The 22,135-nt window shown below is 30.3% G+C and overlaps 1 protein-coding gene across 14 annotated transcripts in view; it reads left to right on the top strand.

Moving 5' to 3' along the window:
• Positions 1-22,135, top strand: part of LOC143052106 (unconventional myosin-Va-like) — a 103,424-nt gene that overhangs the window by 57,758 nt on the left and 23,531 nt on the right. For 5 of the 14 annotated variants that reach the window (XM_076225066.1, XM_076225068.1, XM_076225072.1 and 2 more), the window contains 4 exons: positions 151-327; positions 4,022-4,145; positions 5,044-5,085; positions 6,466-6,655. In XM_076225066.1, coding sequence (XP_076081181.1) covers positions 151-327; positions 4,022-4,145; positions 5,044-5,085; positions 6,466-6,655 — 533 coding nt within the window. Of the gene's footprint in view, positions 1-150; positions 328-4,021; positions 4,146-5,043; positions 5,086-6,465; positions 6,656-8,615; positions 9,009-14,992; positions 15,717-16,824; positions 16,926-17,958; positions 18,158-22,135 lie in introns of those variants that run through there. The other 9 variants (XM_076225074.1, XM_076225075.1, XM_076225073.1 and 6 more) reach the window with 8 other exon arrangements.

Consider the following 22,135-nt stretch of genomic DNA (forward strand, 5'->3'; position numbering starts at 1 on the left):
TCCCAGAACCTTTAATATTTTTCAAAAATTGTATTTTTTTAGTTCTTTTAGCCCATTATGGGTCTCAAATAATAAAAAAGTTTTATTTGATCAGTTTCTCCTATTCAAAAACATTTTATTTAAAATAAATTACTATGCAAATTTAAACAGAAACAATTGGTGAATGCTGACGATGTCCAACTCGTCATTAAACTTCAAAAACGTGTCAAGGATCTAGAGTTAACAAAATCTCGTCTGAGGAGCGAGTTAGACGACCGAGACGATGATGATGACGAACTGACAAAATTCCAAATAACAACACCGGAATTTGCTTATAATAATCTGAAGGTATACAGTGGGTGGCGTGTGTGTATAACTGTGTGGATAGTGGATCTATATTCTTCTAACTTTCTAGATGTAGTATAGCATAGTGTGTGTAGCCCTTTCAACTAATACTAACCTATCTGTTTTTCCATAGGATTGCTGACACATGCATATAGAACTACTCTTTATTTTTTCCTTCTTTTATATTTGCAGATCATATACTTTAACCTTGTTATCTTGTAAAGTTTTATAATTAGGTATAGCACTACAAAAAATCTTATCTTGTAATCACAAATTTGTATTTTGATTTATTGTAACTGGACTAAATTGGAAAATATTTAATTGCCTATTTATTTTTTACTCACTGAAACAAAAAGTTAAAGCTTGGCTTATGTTGCTTTTTTTGTGCCTCTAATACATCTAAGTCTAATACAAATATTGTTTTTACTCTTTGAATTTCCAAGTCTGTTTGTCATTGTAAGAAAAGTTTGGGGCAGGAAAAGGGTATTTCGTATACCTCACACAACAAAATTGTAGTGGTACAAGTTTTTACCCATCTTTGATAAAATTGAGCCCAGTAAATTAGGCTATATTAAGAAAAATCCTGCTTATTTCATTTAAAAAATTTCCAATTTGAGTTTCAATTATGACGATCATAACCCTTTTTAATTTTTCGGGATAATAAAACATAGCAATAATTTCTGAATTAGAAATACAAGAATTCTTAATATATTTACAGTTATGTAAATGAGGCTCCTCAAAAATTCGTACAACTAAAATGGAATGCATTAATTTATAGGAATAATTCTGAAAAATTAAGAATGCTTTTCTTGTGGCATTTAGTTTTAACAAAACTGACTAATGTATGGGGAACTTGCTTACTATTGCTTTTAGCTAGATAAACAAATGGTGGTAGTTTATATTATGGAAAGAGGTGTAGATTTTTTGAATACTTAGAGGGGAACGTTACAATTTCTTATACTGAGCACAATATTGTAGACTTTATACATATATATACATGTAGATATTAACCAAATAGATCTGTGTATATTTTAATCTTTTTACTTATAGTCTAATTTTGATATATACTGTAATATATTAAAGTATTATATTATATTATAAAGCATATTTTAGTGCACCATGTATTGTTAATATATACAATGCTTATTTTCACATTGGAAACATTTCTAGAGTTACCTTCATTATATAAATATATATACAATATTAGGTCAATGTCATAAAAATATAAACTTTTTTGTATGAGGCTGAGAAACTGGGGAAGAGTGAGGTTCTATAATATTGTTTTATACTGCAACCTTAGTTAATTCATCATAGCTTTTAAATCATAACACAAGTGTCAATTTTATTTTCATCCCTTAATGAACCCCTTATTGTTGAGAAAGTGTTCCTTGATGAAATTTACATTATACAAAATATAGCTGTGTTACTATATTTAGGAAATAAACACAACTAGTTGCAGTATATAAGGAGATATGGTATGATTGTCAATGAGACAACTATCCACTATAAAAGACCAACACATTACAGTTCAATGTGAATTACTTCCCCTTGACCAGTTTTTAATTACATTTTTGTTTAGATCTCTATATATATATTTACCTTACTTGTCTTGGTTAATTGATTAAAACAAAACTTATTTTAAAAAATGAATTTTAATATTAAAATACACCAAAGCAGAAATTGTCAAAATAGATGTCATTGATACCACAAAAGAATGCTATTGTTGATATATAAGAAATAATATTTTTATGCCCCACCAATCCTACGATAGTAGAGGGTTATTATGTTTTCTGGTCTGTGGCTCCTTTCGTTCGTCCATTTGTCCGTCTGTGTGTCCGTTCAGGTTAAAGTTTTTGGTCAAGGTAGTTTTTGATGAAATTGAAGTCCAATCAACTTGAAACTTAGTACATATGTTCCCTATAATATAAGCTTTCTAATTAGGGTCCCGCCAAAGGCGGTCCCCTATAGTGATCAGTCTGTCCGTCCGTCCGTCCGTCCGTCTGTCCGTCCGTCCGTCTGTCCGTCCGTCCGTCCGTAACACTTTGTGTCCGCTCCATATCTAGAGAACCATTATGATTTCATACTTTATACTTTACATGTTTATTAACCACCACCAGAGGGCGTGTCATGATGTATGTACAACTTCCTAGGTCAAAGGTCAAGGTCAAAAAACTTCGGTTTCAGTTGACAACCCTGTGTCCTGTGGTGAAGATCGTGTCCGCTCTATATCTTGAGAACCGTTATGATTTCAAAGTTTATACTTGACATGTATATGAACCAACACCAGAGGGTGTGTCATAATTTATGAACGACTGCCTAGGGCATAGTTCAAGGTCAAAAACTTTGGTTTCAGTTGACAACCCCATGTCCTATGGTAAAGATTGTGTCCGCTCTATATCTTGAGAACCGTTATCATTTCAAAGTTTATACTTGACATGTATATAAACCAACACCAAAGGGTGTGTCATAATTTATGTGCAACTTCCTAGGTCAAAGGTCAAGGTCAAAAACTTTGGTTTTAGTTGACAACCCCATGTCCTATGGTAAAGATCGTGTCCGCTCTATATCTTGAGAACCTTTATCATTTCAAAGTTTATACTTGACATGTTTATAAACCAACACCAAAGGGTGTGTCATAATTTATTTACAACTTCATAGGTCAAAGGTCAAGGTCAAAAACTTTGATTTCAGTTGACAAACCCATGTCCTATGGTAAAGATACAATTTTTTAATGCACATTATTCAGAGCGGGGCCCACAGAGATGGCTCCCATCTCAATGATATCTAGTTTTAATGCCAAATTAGATTAGTACCCAATTTCACTGTCCATGGAACATGGAAAAGGATAGTGCGAGTGGGGCATCCGTGTAGTTTGGACACATTCTTGTTTTCTCTGTCTTTATGTATTAGTTATTTTCATATAGATGATAATTTTATCAGTCATACATCCAAGGTCATCTATGTATATCTAAGGCCAAATACATAAAATGTTTGTTAGTATCAGAATTGAAACAAAAACAAAATCTTAATGGAAAAGTTAATTTATCCAAGGTCATTAAGATTGATGATAAACTATTCTGTATATATTAGAGACAGGATTAATCTATTTATCTATTTTCATGTCGTAGTTTTTTTATATAGATAATAATTCTACCTTGAACTTTAGAAAACAAGTGTATGTATAGTAAGTTTTACTGTTTTCAATCATGCAAATAATATTTTATCTAGTATACATTTTCATGTATAAACACAGGTTGTTTTTTTGAATAATTTGACCATTGCATACAATTGAAAATGAAAACAATTTAAGATTTATTGTCTTGAAAATATCTTTTTGTAAGATAGAGATAAAACATGTGATCCTACTGTTCAGTTAGAATTATCTCCCTTTGCTCATGTTTTAAATTTATAATTTTTGATGATCTAAATATGTTACTTTCGATGTATTAATTCAAAAGACAGAAAAAATAGAATTAATTTATAGCAAGTTTATATCAATCCTACATAAGACTTCTTTTAAAAAAGCCTAACTTATGATATGCATACATATATATGAAGGACTTCATGTTAGATGTGCATAATGTAAGACCTCTTGTTAAATATACATAATTCAGGACCTCCTGTAAGACAGACATCACATTTGCTATTTTCATTTTTGAAGATTACATTGCTAAGAGATATTTATATATATTTTCAGATGCAAGAACTTGAGAATGAGAATGACAAGTTAAAGAGAGAAGTTGGTAAATTAATGAAGGCTATTACTGACAGTACTGACTTCACCCAACAAGAAGTGTCCCCCTCTGGTAAAGAACTAATGGGTAGGTTTCTTTCTTAGACTATCATAGAAATATTTCTTTCCTAAAATTAGTAAGTCGGTTCAAATTATCAGCCTTTGATATACATGTAATTGATTAGGCCATTGTTTATGAAGGTGTCTGTAAGTTTGGTTGACCAAATGTTATGTTGGTACATGTATTCATTTTAGATTTTATGAGAAGTTTTTATATTTTTTTGCAGTTTCAATCCTGTACTAATACTTGTAAACTAAAACATTGACATAGACTTCAAAGTGTTTGGTCAAGTTCTTGCACTAACTTTCTTGTATAACAAAATTTTTGTTCATGATTTTCTTATCTGTATTAGGTGAAGTAATGCCTAATACGTCTTCATGGATTTATCATAATACAAAAACAGGCAAATTATGAATTTAAAGAGAAATGTGTCTATAAAAATTCAGAGGTGTTGTATGATTGCAAATGAGACAAATATCCACAAAAGTTCAAAGAAGTGATATTTAGCAATTTTAGGCAAATGTAAAAAAAAAAAAAACCTTCAACAATCAGAAAAAGCCATACTGTATATTCGGGTTCAAAAGGCAAAATATGAAAAATTGTAATTGAGAAAACTAATGGCTTAAGTTATAACAAAACAATTTACAAAGAACAAATATGAACCAAAGACAACCACTGAACTACATGCTCCTGGCTTGGGACAGGCACATGAAGAATATGATGGGGTTAAACATGTTTGAAGGCAGATAAGTTGCACATCCAATGTTTTATTTGGAGAACAGATATTTTATTGACAAACAGAATTTTCTATTTTTGTTTTCCTGTATGGTTTGTTTACCATCATCTATTGGTTATTTTAACTAATTCTCCCTGACTGGTCTGGTCACCATGGTAACAATTAACTAATTCTCCCTAACTTGGATAGACCTTGGTAAAGACAGCAGTCGGTCAGTCCGAATACTCCTGGGTAAGACAAGAGTTATCTGCCCTTTGCATTTTGACCAAAATGTTATTCCAGATAAAATACCTACCACAGACTGGATTCTTTCTTGCAGATTTCAATTGAATTATGATAATGAAATGTATTAATCTTAATAATTTATATATTTAAATATTTATTGATGTTCAGATTTTAAATTTATCAAGAAAGTCAAAAATTGTAAAAAAAAAATATACAAAAATATCTGAATTTAAAAATTAGTATTTCAATTTTTTTAGCGTATCACATTAATGTTGGAAGAAACATAAAACAATTTGTCTTAATTTAAAATGTGGGACAGAAAAGACAAGACTCCAGTCTGTCAATGCATTGCAAATATAAGTTATTTTCCTTTGCAATTTGAATCAAAATAGATATATAATTTTGCTTAATGAATTTAAAAGCTTAAAAGAATTTATACAAAGAGTGTTTTTCCAGCTGCTTATTTGGTTGAGATTGTTGAATGATTTTTTAAATCTTGAAAATGGAGAGTTTGCTATAGAGTTTTATTAAATAACAAATATTCTTGATGAAAATGTTGCACTCCCTTCCCCATTCTTCCATTTTACCTGCATTTACCTGAAACAACTTATTATTTCACAGACATCATATCAGCATTTACCTTTACATATAAACCAAGAAAGCACATTTACACATATAAAGTTATAATGATTCAGATATATACATTAGAGTTTTCTTGAAAAGCCAGCTTGGCTGAAACAATAGAAAAATGAAATACCACAGCTATCCCCATTTGAAGCTAAAATCTTTTTAACAAAAAAATGGTATGACCAAAAAAACTTTTTTCTTTTTTCTTTGGAAAAGTTTTGTGAAATGGGTCACAGGGTTGGGTTTTGCATCAATAAATGAGACATGCATGTGTTGGCTGATGTTTCTTTGAATGTAAAAAAGCTTTTATTGACTTAAGAATCAGAGCTCTGTGTATTTTACTAACTGCAGATAATGAAGGCAGTACTGGTTCCTTGATATAACAGAACATGCCAAATTCCAAAGTTTGAGTTTTGAATAAAAAAATTTGAAATTGCAATAAAAAAATTGAGATGTAAAAAAAAAACACAAAAAAATAATACAATTATAAAACTAAGTAGTCCTTGATCATTGACAGTAAACCAGTTTTTCCTCAATTGAAATATCTCTGCTTTCTTAATCTGAAGGAAAAAAAAATGTAAGGATTTACCAGAGAAGTGTTTTAGAAAATATAAAGTATATGACTTGCGTTAAGATTAATTCCTTCACTATCATTATATCTTAGATATATATAAAAAAAAAGAAGAAAGATTAACAGTTATAATTGCATTTTGCTAGAAAAAAGATAATTGTTCCAATAATATTTCCAAATAATTACAGACCAGTTTGAGGCTATGAATGATGAGTTGGAGAGACGACGAGAGGAGTGTCTACAACTCCGTGCCATGATGGCCGAAAAGAGTATCACAACACATGCTATAGCTAAGGAGTCCTATGGTGGGAATGATAATATTGTGAACGAGGATAATGAACTGGCTATGGCTTACAGAACGCAGAAAGAACTTAACAGGTATGGAGATAGGAGATGGCTATACTTAATGAGTACGATAAAGAGCAGTGTTTCTCTATTTCTTCAGTCAAGCCTGTTCCAGAAGTTTTATTTTCAATTTTTTCCCAAATTTCAAATTCTGATAGATTATTTCTAAGCTAGAATCACTAAAATTGCATTGATCAGTAATAACATTTTACCATGAATCTTACATTACTCTTAATAATTACAAACATAAGGTGAAGGCCAAGTTCCAAACGAATTACAAATGTAAGGTGAAGGTAAAATTCTAAACGAATTACAAATGTAAGGTGAAGGTAGAATTCTAAAGGAATTACAAACATAAGGTGAAGATCAAATTCTAAAGGAATTGGAAACATAAAGTGAAGTTCAAATTCTAAAGTTATTACGAATATAAGGTGAAGGTTGAATAATAAATCCCATTGCAATATATAATTCATTTGTTTTTGAAAATGACCAAGTTTTTATTGAAATAACTGCATCAATTTTCACTTGACAGTGAAGTTGATATAAATTCCATTATGTCAATATATTTTACCTGCTCATGTATGATAAAATGAACGAAATGTGAATCAAATTTCACATACCTATGTAATTTGATTCAACGGTTTAGTGTTGACATAGATCATGTGATTCAGGAAATCGAAAAATTTATATTTGGAAACAAAATGTGTGAGAGATGGGTGTAACCGCTAAGGATGTATACAACATCAAAAGATTTCAGCTTTAAAGTTACAATATGGAATCACCGATTTGAAGATATACTGATAGGCAAACTTTATAAGGATGGCAATTTGAATATTCTACAAATCTTATACCAGGAATGTTTTATCAAAATCTGTGTTCCATTCAGGAAGCATAATGGAAATGTTCAGAATTCAACTTCTGTGCTATCAATTACATTGACCAGTCTAAAGGTCATATTGTAAAGAAGGTCTTGACCAAACATCAACATCTGCAACAATAATTCTTCACCATTTCTGGATTAGTCTATTGTTTCACGTCAAGGAAATATCTTACAAAGAGGATTGAACGGAAAAAAAGAGAGACGTGGAAGATGTTGTCTACTACTTCTTACCCTGTACCAGACAATGAAATCAAAGGTAAGTTAAATATAATTTCTATTTATCTTTTTATCCTGCTGTAACAATAATGTAAATTCAGAAATTATTGCTATGTTTTTATAATTGCAACAAATGTGACAGGGTTATAATCGCAATAATAAAAACTCCCATTTTGGAATTTTTTATATGAATCAAATACTTGAACACAAATTTCCTTTCCTTTTCCACTGATTATATTTTGTATATAATGGGGTTGGGGTTGGGGGTCGGACCTTTATTGGGACTCTCGGATCAGGTGTTAAGTGTTTTTAATCCCCCCCCCCCTTTCTCTGTTATATACCCAGTATTGTTATTTTTGACTGCCAATCCTTACATTATTGCGGGTTTTCTATTAAACTAAGGTAAAAATAATTGAGGAAAAAGTATTCTTCCCTATTTTCCTGTAGGAGAAAATCATATAGATTTAATTCCCTTTTGAGGGATTTTTTTGGTAGTATAATGAGTAAATTTTTAAGAATATGAGGACTTTTTCCCTTGTAGTAGAAGAATTACTTTTGTGAATGTAAAGCTATAAATTTAAAAATTTTATCAATAAAAATCCAATATCAATTCCCAAAATATTTAATAATTGAACAAATTCTTGAAGACTGAGATAAAATTCAAATCAATTTTGTTAAAATTAATTGACCTGAGCCACTATATACAGTGACCTTATCTGCCGTAATATCTTTGATGTAACAACTATGGTCAAAATTGACGGGAAGTTGAAATCATTGAAATTAAACAACAACATTTGACACAGGTGAAATTAGATTAGTTCGGGAGGATGTTTGGCGATATATTTCATGTCATTTAACTCTTCAGTCTATAATTGTTGTCACACCTGAGCGATCTTCTTTAAATTGAAAATATGAGAATTAAATACCCAGAATGTGAGCACATGTATATTTGGGTACATTTGTATAATGGAGGAAAACTTTGATAATAATCACAACAAATCTTGATTTTTAAAGAATTTTGAAGGGAAGGTGTGGCTAAGCCTTATCCTGGAGTTTGACTTTGTGAAAGTGATTTTTTTCAAGTTGAGATTTATGGATAAATAATAAGCTTTAATATTTAAATACTGATTTAAATGGTGCTATGATTAAAGGGAATTAGTTATTTTGTTGAAGTGGATGATTTTGGAATTTTATTGCACATTTCCGTGAAAAAAGCATTCTATTAATATGTGGTCATTGTTGTCACTGTGGATAATTGTCATTCATGGATAGAATTGTAGTAACCGCATAGTAAGTGTACATTTATTTATAGAATATATATGTCTATTTCTTTGCATATGTATTTCAGAGAAGGTTTTAAAAAAAAGGTTATAATTGATTAATTTTTTATATGAAAAGAACAAAACTAGACGTTTGGTTCAAATGAAATTATTTATGGCATAAACAACACATATTATAAAAAAAACTTCTCCTTACTCTTTTTTAACCTGTTTACAAAACTAGAATTGTTCTGATTCAGTATTTGAAGAAGCAAAAAAAATAAATGGATATCATAAAAGTTGACGAACATTTCACAAACAAATCTATGTGATAAGTCCTTTCTCAAAAATTAAACATAAAAAAATCAGAAACCTCATTAGTGGTTATATTATTTTTCTTAATTCTTTTCATTATTTGTATGAAGTTGGATGATGAGGGTCAGTGATATTGTTTGCCTGAAATTAATGGAGAATAAAGGCTTTTTCCCCTGGAGAAGAATCCCATCCTAATTTGAAAAAAAAATGGCTGAAAATTATTCCCAAAAAGACAACTTTTTTCCCAAACAGTGCAATTTCAGTAGTAATTGTGCATGAATTCAAACTGAAAAACACTCATTTATACTTTTTTCATGCCTTAAATTACTATATATGCAGATTTGAGGGTCTATTTATGTATCATCACTGACAAAAAGGGGTCTTATTTCAAAGCAGGGTTTGACTCTTGAAATGGGGTCTGTAAATTGAAGTTTCAGTCAAATCCATTGTTTATTCTAAAATTCACAATTTGATGAAAATTACGCATATTTTCCCAATAAAAAAGAGTAGATGTACTTTTGAAAGGAGCCAACAATATCTCTGCAGGGTAGATATTTGTATGATTCTGTTTCTTTTTATGGACACTGGATAATATAGAACTTGACAGTTGATGTTGGTGGTATATCTAGAGACTCAATCTATGAATGAAGACTCTGTGTTGCCAACTAGGTGTCTTTTGGGTATGTTGATGTTGGCTTGCTGTCTGATTAACATATACCCAGATTGCATTGTTCCCTACAGATAATAGTTGAAGTCAGTTTACCAATCTGGATTAACCTGCAAAAAGCCTAATGTCGAACACTTTTTCCAAAATATTGAAAAATCTACAATTGTATTTCCATATACAATAAAATTTCTGAAAATTTATAGAATGTGTTTAATCTTTTTAAATGACTCATGGGAATGTTCATTTTATGTTCTTAACAGTTATATTAAGCCAATGTTTTTATTGGTTTTAAATTGGATAATTGCGTGTCTCAAACTATGTCATACTATGACCTCTGTAATTCACTGGACCAGTGTATAGTAATTTATTAGATATTTAAATTCCTCTAAATGAAATCATATAATTGAGTATAATTTCACATTTAAATGTAAGGCTGTTTTCAAGGTCACATATGTTTTCTTTAAAAGATTTCAAATTAAGACTGTTATTTCTAGGTCACCTTTTTTTCTCTCTTTCTGGATAACTAATAAAAGACATGGATTTTTGGTGTTTTGGCATATCATCATGACATAGTTGTAAAATATTTTTGGTTAACATTTTTAATTACATGATTTTTTTTAACATTTTTGTATGTAAATTGATCATGTTAAGATGTTAAGTGATTTGTTTTTTCTGTTCAGTTCTGACATTTACACTCATAATACTCTATAAATAAAATCTGTTTTTTACTTAATAAAAAGATTTCTGGTATAACAATGGTTCAGCCAAAACTTTTTTTTTTAATCTAACTTCTAAGTCAATATTAACTGTGAAATTCTCAGGGTGAAATGGTGGGTAAAATAGTTTCAGTTGTCTGGGTAATTCCTTTGTTGTTTTGAATGCAGACTGTTAATACCCTCTCAGTCAATAAGACTATCTGATAGAATATATCTTGTGTGATGTTGTTGTCTTTGTAAGGTGGGCTTTGTTGCATCAATACAGAAAAATACATTGGCCTTTTTTGTCACAATGCAGACTGCAGATTTATCAGTCGGGTGAACAGTTCATGTGATTCTTTAAAGATGCATTAGGCCAAAAATATACAGTTATGTTTTACTGTGTTTCTGGTGAATTAGTCTTTGTTGCATCAAGAAAGAAAATACATTGGCCTATATTTGTCACAATGCATAGATGTCATTACAAGACTGCAATTTTACATGTGATTTATCAGTTTGGCAAATCGTTCATGTGATTCTTTGAAAATGCATTAGTCCAATATAAAATGTAGTGTGTTTTCTGTCTTTCTTAATTCAGACATACAGTCCCCTGAAGTTGATAACTTCTGCATCATTTGGTCTCTGCTGAAAAGTTACCAAGTCTTCTTATTAATAAAATTGTAGTTCTATAGTCTAAATATTTAGAAAAATAAATTGTTTGACCTGCTCTCTACTAATTTTTCTCTCAGGAGGCAAAATAACAAATATGGTAAATATTTTGTTTAATGGCCTTATATTTTGTTTATAAAAATTGATATTGAAACTAAAACTTAACAACAAATATATTCAATTAGCAAATAGTTTTGGAGCAAGGTTATGTTATTATAAATGTGAATGAAAATGTAGATTTATTAATATAGATGAGCTTTAAATCTTATGGCTTAAATTGTCAAAATTTAAGGCATGTCACATATAAAGGTATAAATTCAGTTAAACAAATTGCGCATATAAATATTATGTAATAAATTGTAAAGTAGTCTCTGGTATATAAAAGACATAATTACCATTTTACTACATACTTTATAGATTACATAAGAGAAATTATTTTATCAATAGAAGGCCTCGGTGGCCGAGTGGTCTAAGTAGTTACTACTGCATTTACTAGCCAGTCAACACTGAGGTTGTGAGTTCGAACCCCTCTCGTACGGGTGCACTTGATTCCAATCTTAATTGACTAGGAGTGTCAGTTTTCCTATCGAAGGTCAGTGGTTTTCTCAGGGCACTCCGGCTCCCCCCATCAATAAAAACTGGCCACAACGAAAATAGCCTTACTGCGGTGCTTAAAAGTGGCGTTAAAACACCATAAATGATATTATATCAATAGCACAGTGTGATAGGAATTCCAATATAATTCATCTAAGAGAATGACAGTATTGGCATGTACCACACTCCCAGCATACTTATTGTTTTATATGTGGTCTGGATTTTGCTCATTGTTGAAAGCTGCACATTGAACTATCTATAGTTGTTTACTAAGAATAAATGTAATTTGGTCTTTGGTAGAAAGCTGTCTCATTGGCAATAATAGTTGTCTTATTTTTATATCAAGAACCATTTCAAGGTTTTGTTACATTAGAGTTTTATCGGAACCATGATGTTGGGGGGGGGGGGGGATGGGTCCTGATCCCGAAATCCTGGGCTTAAAAACACGAAATCCCGAGGTCCCGGATTTAAATAAAGTTAAATCCCGGATCCCGAAATTTGAAAAAAAGAATTCCCGGATCCCGAAGGGGTAAATCCCGAAATCCCGAGCTGAAAAACACCTGATCCCGGAGTCCTGATAAAGGTCCTATCCCCCCTCATGTTTGTTTGTTTGTGTGCATACATATGCTTAATAAAAATTTAGAATAAAGAATTAAATAATTAAAACATTTTAATCATAGAAAAATGATCATGTAACCCATTTATACTTATATAGTTAAATTGAATACAAAGAATAATTTAAACTTTTTAATCTTAGAAAATTAATGTTTATGTAACACATTTATACTTATTTAGTTAAATTCAGGTCAAAATAGCATGCCAGTCATTGTCAGTGATTAAGACACCAATGGCAATTATTTTCACTCAATAAGGCAATTTTCATCTGTCAATTTGATGTTTTTTTCACTTCAGTGATATTATCACCAAATAAAACATTCAAAAGAATCAGACAAAAGAAATTAATTATTCCTAGGATTAGCTATAGGAGATAATCCCTTAACAAATTAATTGGATTAACAAACATTCTATGGTGGTATTGTATTATTTAGGTTAAGGTGTTTATGCATAAACTGACTTTGTCAAAGTCATTTGGAAGTTTCTTTGAGGAAAGGCTTTGAACACTTTCATATATGTTAAAGAAGGTTGAATGTAAAAGTGATTGGAGCTCTGTTTTATTTTTTGTGACTGCTTAAATTTTTTTAAACATTGAATACAAACAAGGCTGTGAGGATTTATTTGGGTGGCGAACCAGTGACAGATAGTTGATGACTTTGAACTTCGATTGAAAACACAATCATGTTATTGAAAATAAGTCAATAATTCTAAACATCAGTTTATTGTGACATGGGTTGATGTATTTTAACAGAAAAAATAGTAAATAAACAAAACAAGAGTGGTACCAGAACATTGACTAAAACTAGATGTTAGCAATTCTATAGATTTTTTTATGTTTTGACCATGAAGTGGTGAAGATATTCTGATAGGATATGATTAAAATATAAAATATTTACTACTTCTGGATATCAACCTATATTAGCACTGTATGGATTGATGAGTTCTTAGCATTTACAGTCATTGTTCTAAGGAATTCAAGCAATTGTATCATGTGTATCAGCACCTGCAAATAGGGCTTTTTATGCTCCCAATATAGATAAGAGATCGGGATATTTATCTTCTGTTCATGAATGCAGTGTGAATAAACATTCCGTTGATACGGATTTTATCTGAGTTGTTAATGTTCCTTATTTGGTCATTATATACTCAATGAAGATATTTATCATCTGTTTATGAATGCATGTGAATAAACGTTAATTTGATGTGGATTTTATCTAGATTGTTAATGTTCCTAAAATGGTCATTACATAGTTATCTTCTCTTTATGAATGCAGATGCTCATTTCTGGGAACCATTTGTTTTAAAGTTGCAATAATGTTGACTTTTATACCACCTCAAGAATTTTTCTTATGTCCTATTTTTATGGACATATGTTCAAAGAAATGTTTCAAAAAAATGGTTATTAATGGAATGTTACACACAAAGAAAACAGCAATTGTAATGTCTGTTTCATAGCTGTAAGACAAAATGATTTCAAGTCTCTATTCAGACCATTTGTTGTATGGTGGTAGTACCGTTATTAAACTTAAACTTATTAGAACTATAATTATGATGGTACTGTTTTAAATGGACATGAAAAGAAATGTGGGAAAAATCAGTTGTAAAGGAATGTAACAGACAAAGATAGAAGCAGTTGTAATTTCTGGTTCATAGCTGCAAGACAATCTCTATTCACTGAAAGTGTGAAAAGTTTAGTTACAAATGAACCATGTTGTGTGTGAACATAGTATTAAATGTGAAAATCTTTGTAACAAATGACCCAGCATGATCAAAAAGTACCTGAATACGATGAAGACGGTCTTAATCAGTTAACTTATCTTTGAACAATATCATATTTCCTGTATTGAGGACGTCGGGTGTATTATTTTGGATGACATTTAAATGTTACTATGAAAACTGACTTTGCAACAATATAGCTTTACGATTTATATCACAAATATTTGAAAACCTGATAGGGTGTGTTTGTTTTTGTTGCATGTTAAATACTTCAGAAGGTTAAGCATAAAGGATATCATTTGATATAGTAGTGAAACCTGGATAACAATGGAATGGTTTTAAAACTTTTCTCACAAAAATTTGACATATTTTGTTGTCTTCCGATTTTTTAAATTGACGACTTGATAAATGGAGTGCATACATGCCTATTGTTAGAAAACAACTCACAAATTTGGAGAATTTTGGATTTTTTTAATGCAAGATATTGCTCACTAGGATAGTGTCTGGTGTGTAAGCATATTTTATTGACCGTCATGTGCACCAACATTTCAACAGTTATGAGAAACTGACAATTCTATTCTTCTGACGGAAAAACAGCAAAATTTGCAAGTTAGAACACTGTTTTGGTTTATTAGTGTTTCAACAGTATCAAATCTGGATATTTTAATGTTTGCCTATTAAAAAGATATTTTTAGGACAATTATATTCTGCTGACAAAAAAATGGAAAAATTTGCAAGCTAGAACACTGTTTTGATCTATTAGTGTTTCAACAGTATCAAAACTGGATAGTTTAATGTTTGCCTTTAAAAACAACATCTTTTAAATGAATGGCTCAATTGGTATTTTTATGTAAACAATGTTACGAAATAGGTTATCGTAATTTATTGACTTGATGGAGTATAAATCTAAATTAAGAGAGAAACAGTAAAATGAATATTAATTGACACATACTTGTGACTAGATTAATTCAGCTCACGGTTAGTGGACATCTCTGGCCAGTTTTTGACTGACCATTGTACTGGTCACATGTGGAGAAACCTACGTAATATTAGATTATCATGGATATGTTGACGGGATTAAGGTCATCTTTAAAATTTTTAGTCAGTCAATGACTTGGTTTCACAAGATGTTGTTGAAAAAAATCTTGATTAATTGTTACGGAAAATATTACATTTTTATCGTGTGCAGCGGAATGAACTATATTACGTAAATAAATTAATTTTATGGAAATATTACATAGGTTTTAATGTTATTCTACATTTTTACATAACAATTAATGTCATTTGAATTGATTAATTGAAATTTTTGGAATTTACCTGTTAAATGAGGATTTAGAATGAAAACAAGAAATGTGCACAGTGGGATTCATGAATGTTGTGGTTCTTTAACATCTTTAAGCTGCTGAACTAAGGGAGATAATTATGTCCAGCTGTACCTGTTGTTTTCTCCATAAACTCTTTCCACCAGGTAAGTCAGGGGAGATAAATCTTTAGTAAGAGCCAACTCAGATGATTCTGATGAGGTATATGAAAGGAGACTTGGGTTGAGCACAATAATTTTGATTATGATAATTACAATTAACTTGACTTATTTATATTGCTTCGGTAAGTCATACTTTAATAAAATTTCAAAACGGAACTGCCCAGAATCATAGGTGTTTTAAATTATTCCTGTCCCTTGAATGAAGATAGTTTGTCTTAAGTGTATTTCGTGAATTAGAAGATGGTAAAATCTACAGAATATTCTTATGGTGGTAGACATACATGTAAATGTAAAAGGGGGGAGGGGTCAAAAGGAAGTGATGTGGGGGCCCTTTTTCAAGTGTGGATCGATGTGTTTAGTTGTGGTATTTATATTTCCAATATTTTTAGATGAAGTATTCTTTTTTTTAACAAAACATCTGTTTAACAGTTCAAAGGTCACTGAGTCAACACAGGTGATGAATTTAAAACTTGAGTAGGAATTAGAAAAAATATTTAAATCTTCTTTATTTTGCTAAATTGTAGTGTATTTTGTTAGTTCTAAACATGTTTAAATAAGACAAATTCTAAGTCTGACTAATTGGGGATACCAAATTATTTTAGTATTTGGAAAATTGTTTATATACATTATATATCTTTATCTTAGGATTTATAGATCAATGTTTTAAAATATCAAACTATTTAAAATCCAATTTCTCTAAAGATTTTGACATAATACTTGAAAATGTGAAATCATCTTGGATTTAGAAAGCGATTATGCCTAATAAAAACTAAATCCTAGATTTATAGATCAACGTTTTAAAATATCAATTTAACTATTTAAAATCAATTTTTCTAAACGACACTCAAAGTTGATCATTTCTTAGCAAAGTTGTTGAAAAGAAGATTTAAAAGCTTTATCATTAGAACAAAGTATTTACATAACTACTACAAATAATTAACCTAGTAAATTTGAAATCTGCCTTGAGGGGGATATTTCTCTCACCTGAGAAATTATAAGTGTTAATTACAACTATTTGATGTTGAATAGAAATGTACATGTTAAGGTGAAATGGACATTATTACAACTCAGGCCACAGGTAGAGTTAATTTGATATTTTGTCACTTAGAAGGATCCTAGGGTTGAACAAGGTGATAAGATCAGATTGACAGATATAAAAACCAGTTTGATGTCTCTATAGGAATTTTGTATACAGTACGTAGGTGATAGTTCAATTTACGTTTTTTGTTGTGGGTGAAGTTATAGGCTCTCCTGGGACTATTACATATATTTTGGTCCCTAAGGTCTCTCCTGGGACTATTTCATATATATTGGTCCCTGAGGTCTCGCTTATGCAGAGGCAGTATTAAGGGGAGGCAAGGTGCCATCCCCCTTCCCCTTTTTGTGTTGGAAAAAAATTGTTGATTATAAAGGGAATCACTGGAGCATGACTGGAGTTGCCCCCATCTTAGGTAGTGGGCTCCCCTTATCAATATTTCTGGACCCACCACTGTTATGTTTTTCATTGTCCTTTTGGTATCTAAATTCTGTCATTTTTCTTTTTACTATCTTTGACATTAGTACAATAAATGTTTCTGTAACAGTAAATGTCAATGGTCTTTTTAGTGTGGTGTAGGGTTATTGCTACTCTCTGCATGTAAAAGACTCTTTACAACAACTCTTTGACCAATCCGTAGAAGGCCTGTAGCATAGCAAAATTCCACCTCTTCCCTCTGTTTTCCATTGACAACTTTGAATTTCTGCCTGTCATCCCTTACGTGAAAAATTGTAAGGACAAAACTGAGCTGTTCTTTAATAGATATAGGAAGATGTGGTGTGAGTGCCAATGAGACAACTCTCCATACAAATAACAATTTAAAAAGTAAACCATTATAGGTTAAAGTACGGCCTTCAACACGGAGCCTTAGCTCACACCGAACAACAAGCTATAAAGGGCCCCAAAATTACTAGTGTAAAACCATTCAAACGGGAAAACCAAGGGTCTAATCTATATAAACAAAACGAGAAACGAGAAACACGTATATATTACATAAACAAACGACAACTACTGTACATCAGATTCCTTCTTTAATAGTTTATTTACAAAACAAAACTACTGAATGCGCCCTACACATTGTTTTGTTGTATTTACAAATTTCTTCTACAACGCAAGTTAAAAAGTCGGTCAAAGTTTAAGACTGTACACCTACATGACAAGATATATGTGAAATAAAAGGACTTCCTTAATATGTATAGAAAGTGCATTTAACATGTTAAAGACTTTAAAAGTAGAGATAAAATTATTCAGTAGTCATAAATCATTGTTAATGTTTTCAAGGCGTCACATTGCGATTACCGACTATTATAGTATTAAATAACGAAAATGGATATAGGAGTATTTTTCACATGGAATAATTAAACCGGGACAATGAATTCGACGGCACAGGGTAGATATGTTACATAATAATTTTCAAATTGTTTTGAAAGTACATTGAATGTACCGTCTGAAAGATATATATATTAAAAAGATCTGTCAGTTTTAATCTGCTTAATTTCAATTTAAATCTTTTCAAATGAATTTGATGAATAATTGATAATTAAATTACCGTCATAATATAGACTAATTGGAAAGATACTTTGAAAATAAAAGTTGTGTAGTTAAGTCAGGTTTATGGTGTGCCAAACCTTTACTCTCGTGCAACTTTCATTTTTAGATTTAATCAGCTTACAACCTCTGAGTTTGTGTGTAGTGAGTATACTTCATACAAAAAATATGTTTAAGACTTAGCCTGAACATTTGTGAATTAGGAAATGAGATAAATGCAGGTTGGGTTTGAGGAAGTAAATTAAGTTTCAGTTTGTCACAAAAATTTGTTGATGAAACAAGACATTACACAGGAATGACAATCACAGGGCTTAAATAACACATTTCCATGTTATATTTGTAATTGTTCTCAAATTTAATCGAATTGAGAAATAACTGGACGCTTATTTGAAATATTAAAAATTGACAAAGGATAAAAAGATTTTAGACCACCAATAACACAGTCAAAACATTTAACAAATTCCTTCTTGACAGTGTAAACATATTTCATGTAACTAATTATTTGAAAAAGACACAAAACAGTAACTTTAAAAAAAAAGTAAATAGACTTAGAATTAAAGGACTGACTAGATTTATATTAAGTTATTTTGAGTCAATAAATAAACTCCTTTCAAGGATATAAAATAGTCAGAATTGTTTGATTAATTCACTAGGCTTACATATAAATGTCATGATTCTAATATAAATTCTTAGTTAATAGATTTACTTCATGTTTTGAGTTGTTACCTTTGACTTTAATTCAGATGAAGAAATGTCATTTCAAAATGATAAGATATACACCATGTAAATAAAATAGAATTGCTATAAAATTGCCATTACATTTTAATATGACTAGTTTTATGTTGAAAAACATACAGATATAGTTTTAACGCATAACCTTGTAAGTTGTGTCTTTTTTCTTACGTATCTATATTTTTGTATATTAGTTTTGTATGAAAAGTAAATTTTTAGTTCTCGGGTGATATTTAAAGGCAGTGTCTGCGCGTACCCGCATGCGGGTACGAATAGCAAAATTGCCGTTCATAGGCTACGCGTACCCACATCCGGTTTTATAATAAATTGCCATCGGATTGGGAATTAAACGTAAAATATATACAGAAATTATCGCAATTAGTGAATAAAATTGATCAACTACTTAGAAGTTTTGTAAACATTTATATATATGTATATTAAAGTGAACAGTTTTTCTCGGTTAATAAATATTCTTAAAATGGGAAAAGAGTGATATACATGTGGGGCAGACATTTCAAAGTTATCATGAATTGGAACAAGCTTTGTTAATAAATAACAAAATGTTTGACGAAAATGTAAACCTTCAGCGCATCATAAAACATTTTACCTCTGGTAGCAACTTAAAATTCGGATATTATATATTATAGGACTATATATAGTTTACAGGGACTCTGTATTTCATTTTCAATCAGTATACATGCATTTTTAAAATTTGCAAGGTTTATTATATATTATTAACTTAGGCCAGGATTTTTTAATTTGTTGGTTTACGGATCCGCCGACCCGATTTTGCCGATTTCCAGAATAAAAATAAAATTGACTTTTCATGCTTTTTTATTCCCGCCGACCCTAAGAAATGCATTATCCCTGAAAAATAATTAAAATAATTTTTTTTTATGAAATGAAATGCATTAATCACTAACAAAATTGATAACACTTGCTGTTGTGAAAATATAAAACTTCCAGTTTACGTTTTTAAATATAGACAAATCAATTATCATAATAACTGACCTTGAAATGTCGTTTGCACAAATAATTTTGCGGAACGGAACTTGTGTTTAAAACCAATTACACAATAAGTTTGTTTCCCTTATTTGTCATCAGTCCGTAAGATGCATCATCTCATAGAAATAGACTTGTCCAAATGTGGATAGGTTGAAGTTTTGAATATTAACAAATCATTTGGAATTTTCTTGTTTCATAGATCATAAAAAAAATTATCGTCCATTTGGATAAAAAACGGGAATGCGAGACAACAGATTGACCCGATAATCTCGTTTTTCCAATGGACGAGTCTATTAGGTTTTTGACACGTGTGTTGAAACTTATTTTCGTACGACGTTTTTACATATTTTTTTTTATCAGTTTTCGTGCTTGAAGATCAAGTTTTTTGGAATTGATTAAGAGCTACGCGAATCTATTTTTCTTGTTTCTGAAATGACGATTTAATTTCATCTTTGTCCGTGCACCCCCCCTTTTTTTACTGTAACTTATTAGACAATGTCATGCGATGTTTATAACAGCTGAGCAATAATATTTCATTGAACTAAAATTTAAGAAATGATGATAAAATGGCATAACAAACATATTGTTAGAAAGGTGAAATATATATTGATTTTGCATATTTTTCTGTCTTCAAAGATGATTTTTTTAATTTTTTTTCCCCGACCGACCGACCCGACTTTTTCATGGGGAAAATCCGTAAACCAACAAATTAAATAACCGTGGCCTTATAAATACATTCGAAAATATTATTTGTCATACCCTTCACTCGTTCTACTCGAAATCCCCATATTATCGATAATTTCTGTATATATTTCACGTTTAATTCCCGATTTGATTGCTTTTTATTATAAAACCGGATGTGGGTACGCATAGCCTATGAATGTCAATTTGACTATTCGTACCCACATGCGGGTACGCGCAGACACTGCCATATTTAAACTGACCATTTTGTTGCCTACCCATGCCTTGAAGGGTAGTATGTAGGTAGGGATATCATTTGTTTTTTGCCAGCAGCATTAGTTATAGATTTTAGACAAGAAAACTATGATCAAGAGCATGAAAAAAACTTTAAAAGATAATATGAAATAAATTATGTCATAAAATATTTTTGGTATAGTGTTTTTTAGGTGGGTAGGTACAGCAACTTTGAATTTTATTTTTGGCTTAGTGGGAGAACATTTAGACTGATATTTGTATTTGCTATGTCAAGGTCAATTAATGTGATTTAGACATTTATGGCTTGTTTTATATCTCTGATGTGATTCAATATCGTTATCAAATATGTAAATCTTTTTCCAACAACAACATTACGCAACTATATGTTTTCTTTTATTTGTTTTGGGTACACGAAAAGTGTCAAAGTAAAAACAATATTTTTATGTTATTGGTCAAGTCCTGGATGACACCAGGTGGTCATCTTGTAATACAAGTGTTTTTTTCCCCATTTACACAATATTTTATTATATCTAGTAAGGAAAATTTGTCAAAAAAATATTTCAAGGAAAGTTTTCCCAGGCAATAATAAATATATAATTTTACAACTTGTAGTTTAACATGGGAAGAAAGTTCTGGTTAGGTTTTGACTTCATAAATTCTTAAAGAACTTAATTTTGGAAATTTATGCCAAAGGACATGTTCTGTGAGTTACAATATATCTCAAAATAGAAGTTTGAATCAAACTTCATTTTTATTTTTTAATTATTAATGATCGCTTGACATGATTGATATAATCATCCAAAAAAAAAAGGTTTATGAAACTTTAATTTGTTTAATTGAATTTAAAAAGTTAAAACTTTTAATTGTTTTATTGTATTAAAAAAGTTTACAAAACTTTTTCAAACTGCATGATCTTATATAATATAGAAAATTTAAATATTTTATAATTTTGATAATCATTTGATGATTGATATTTGTATTTTGGTCATTTAAACCTTGCTCTGTTTTATCTTTATGAAATATGAATTAAAAATGATTAAAACACCCATTCATTTACAAATAAAAGAATAATTGTTTCCACATGAATACAAAAAATAAGTTATTTGATAAAAAATTTGAGGACACAGATTTCAAGAATAAAAGCACT

Source organism: Mytilus galloprovincialis, chromosome 11, assembly GCF_965363235.1.
Source record: "Mytilus galloprovincialis chromosome 11, xbMytGall1.hap1.1, whole genome shotgun sequence".
Classification (NCBI taxonomy): Eukaryota; Metazoa; Mollusca; class Bivalvia; order Mytilida; family Mytilidae; genus Mytilus; species Mytilus galloprovincialis.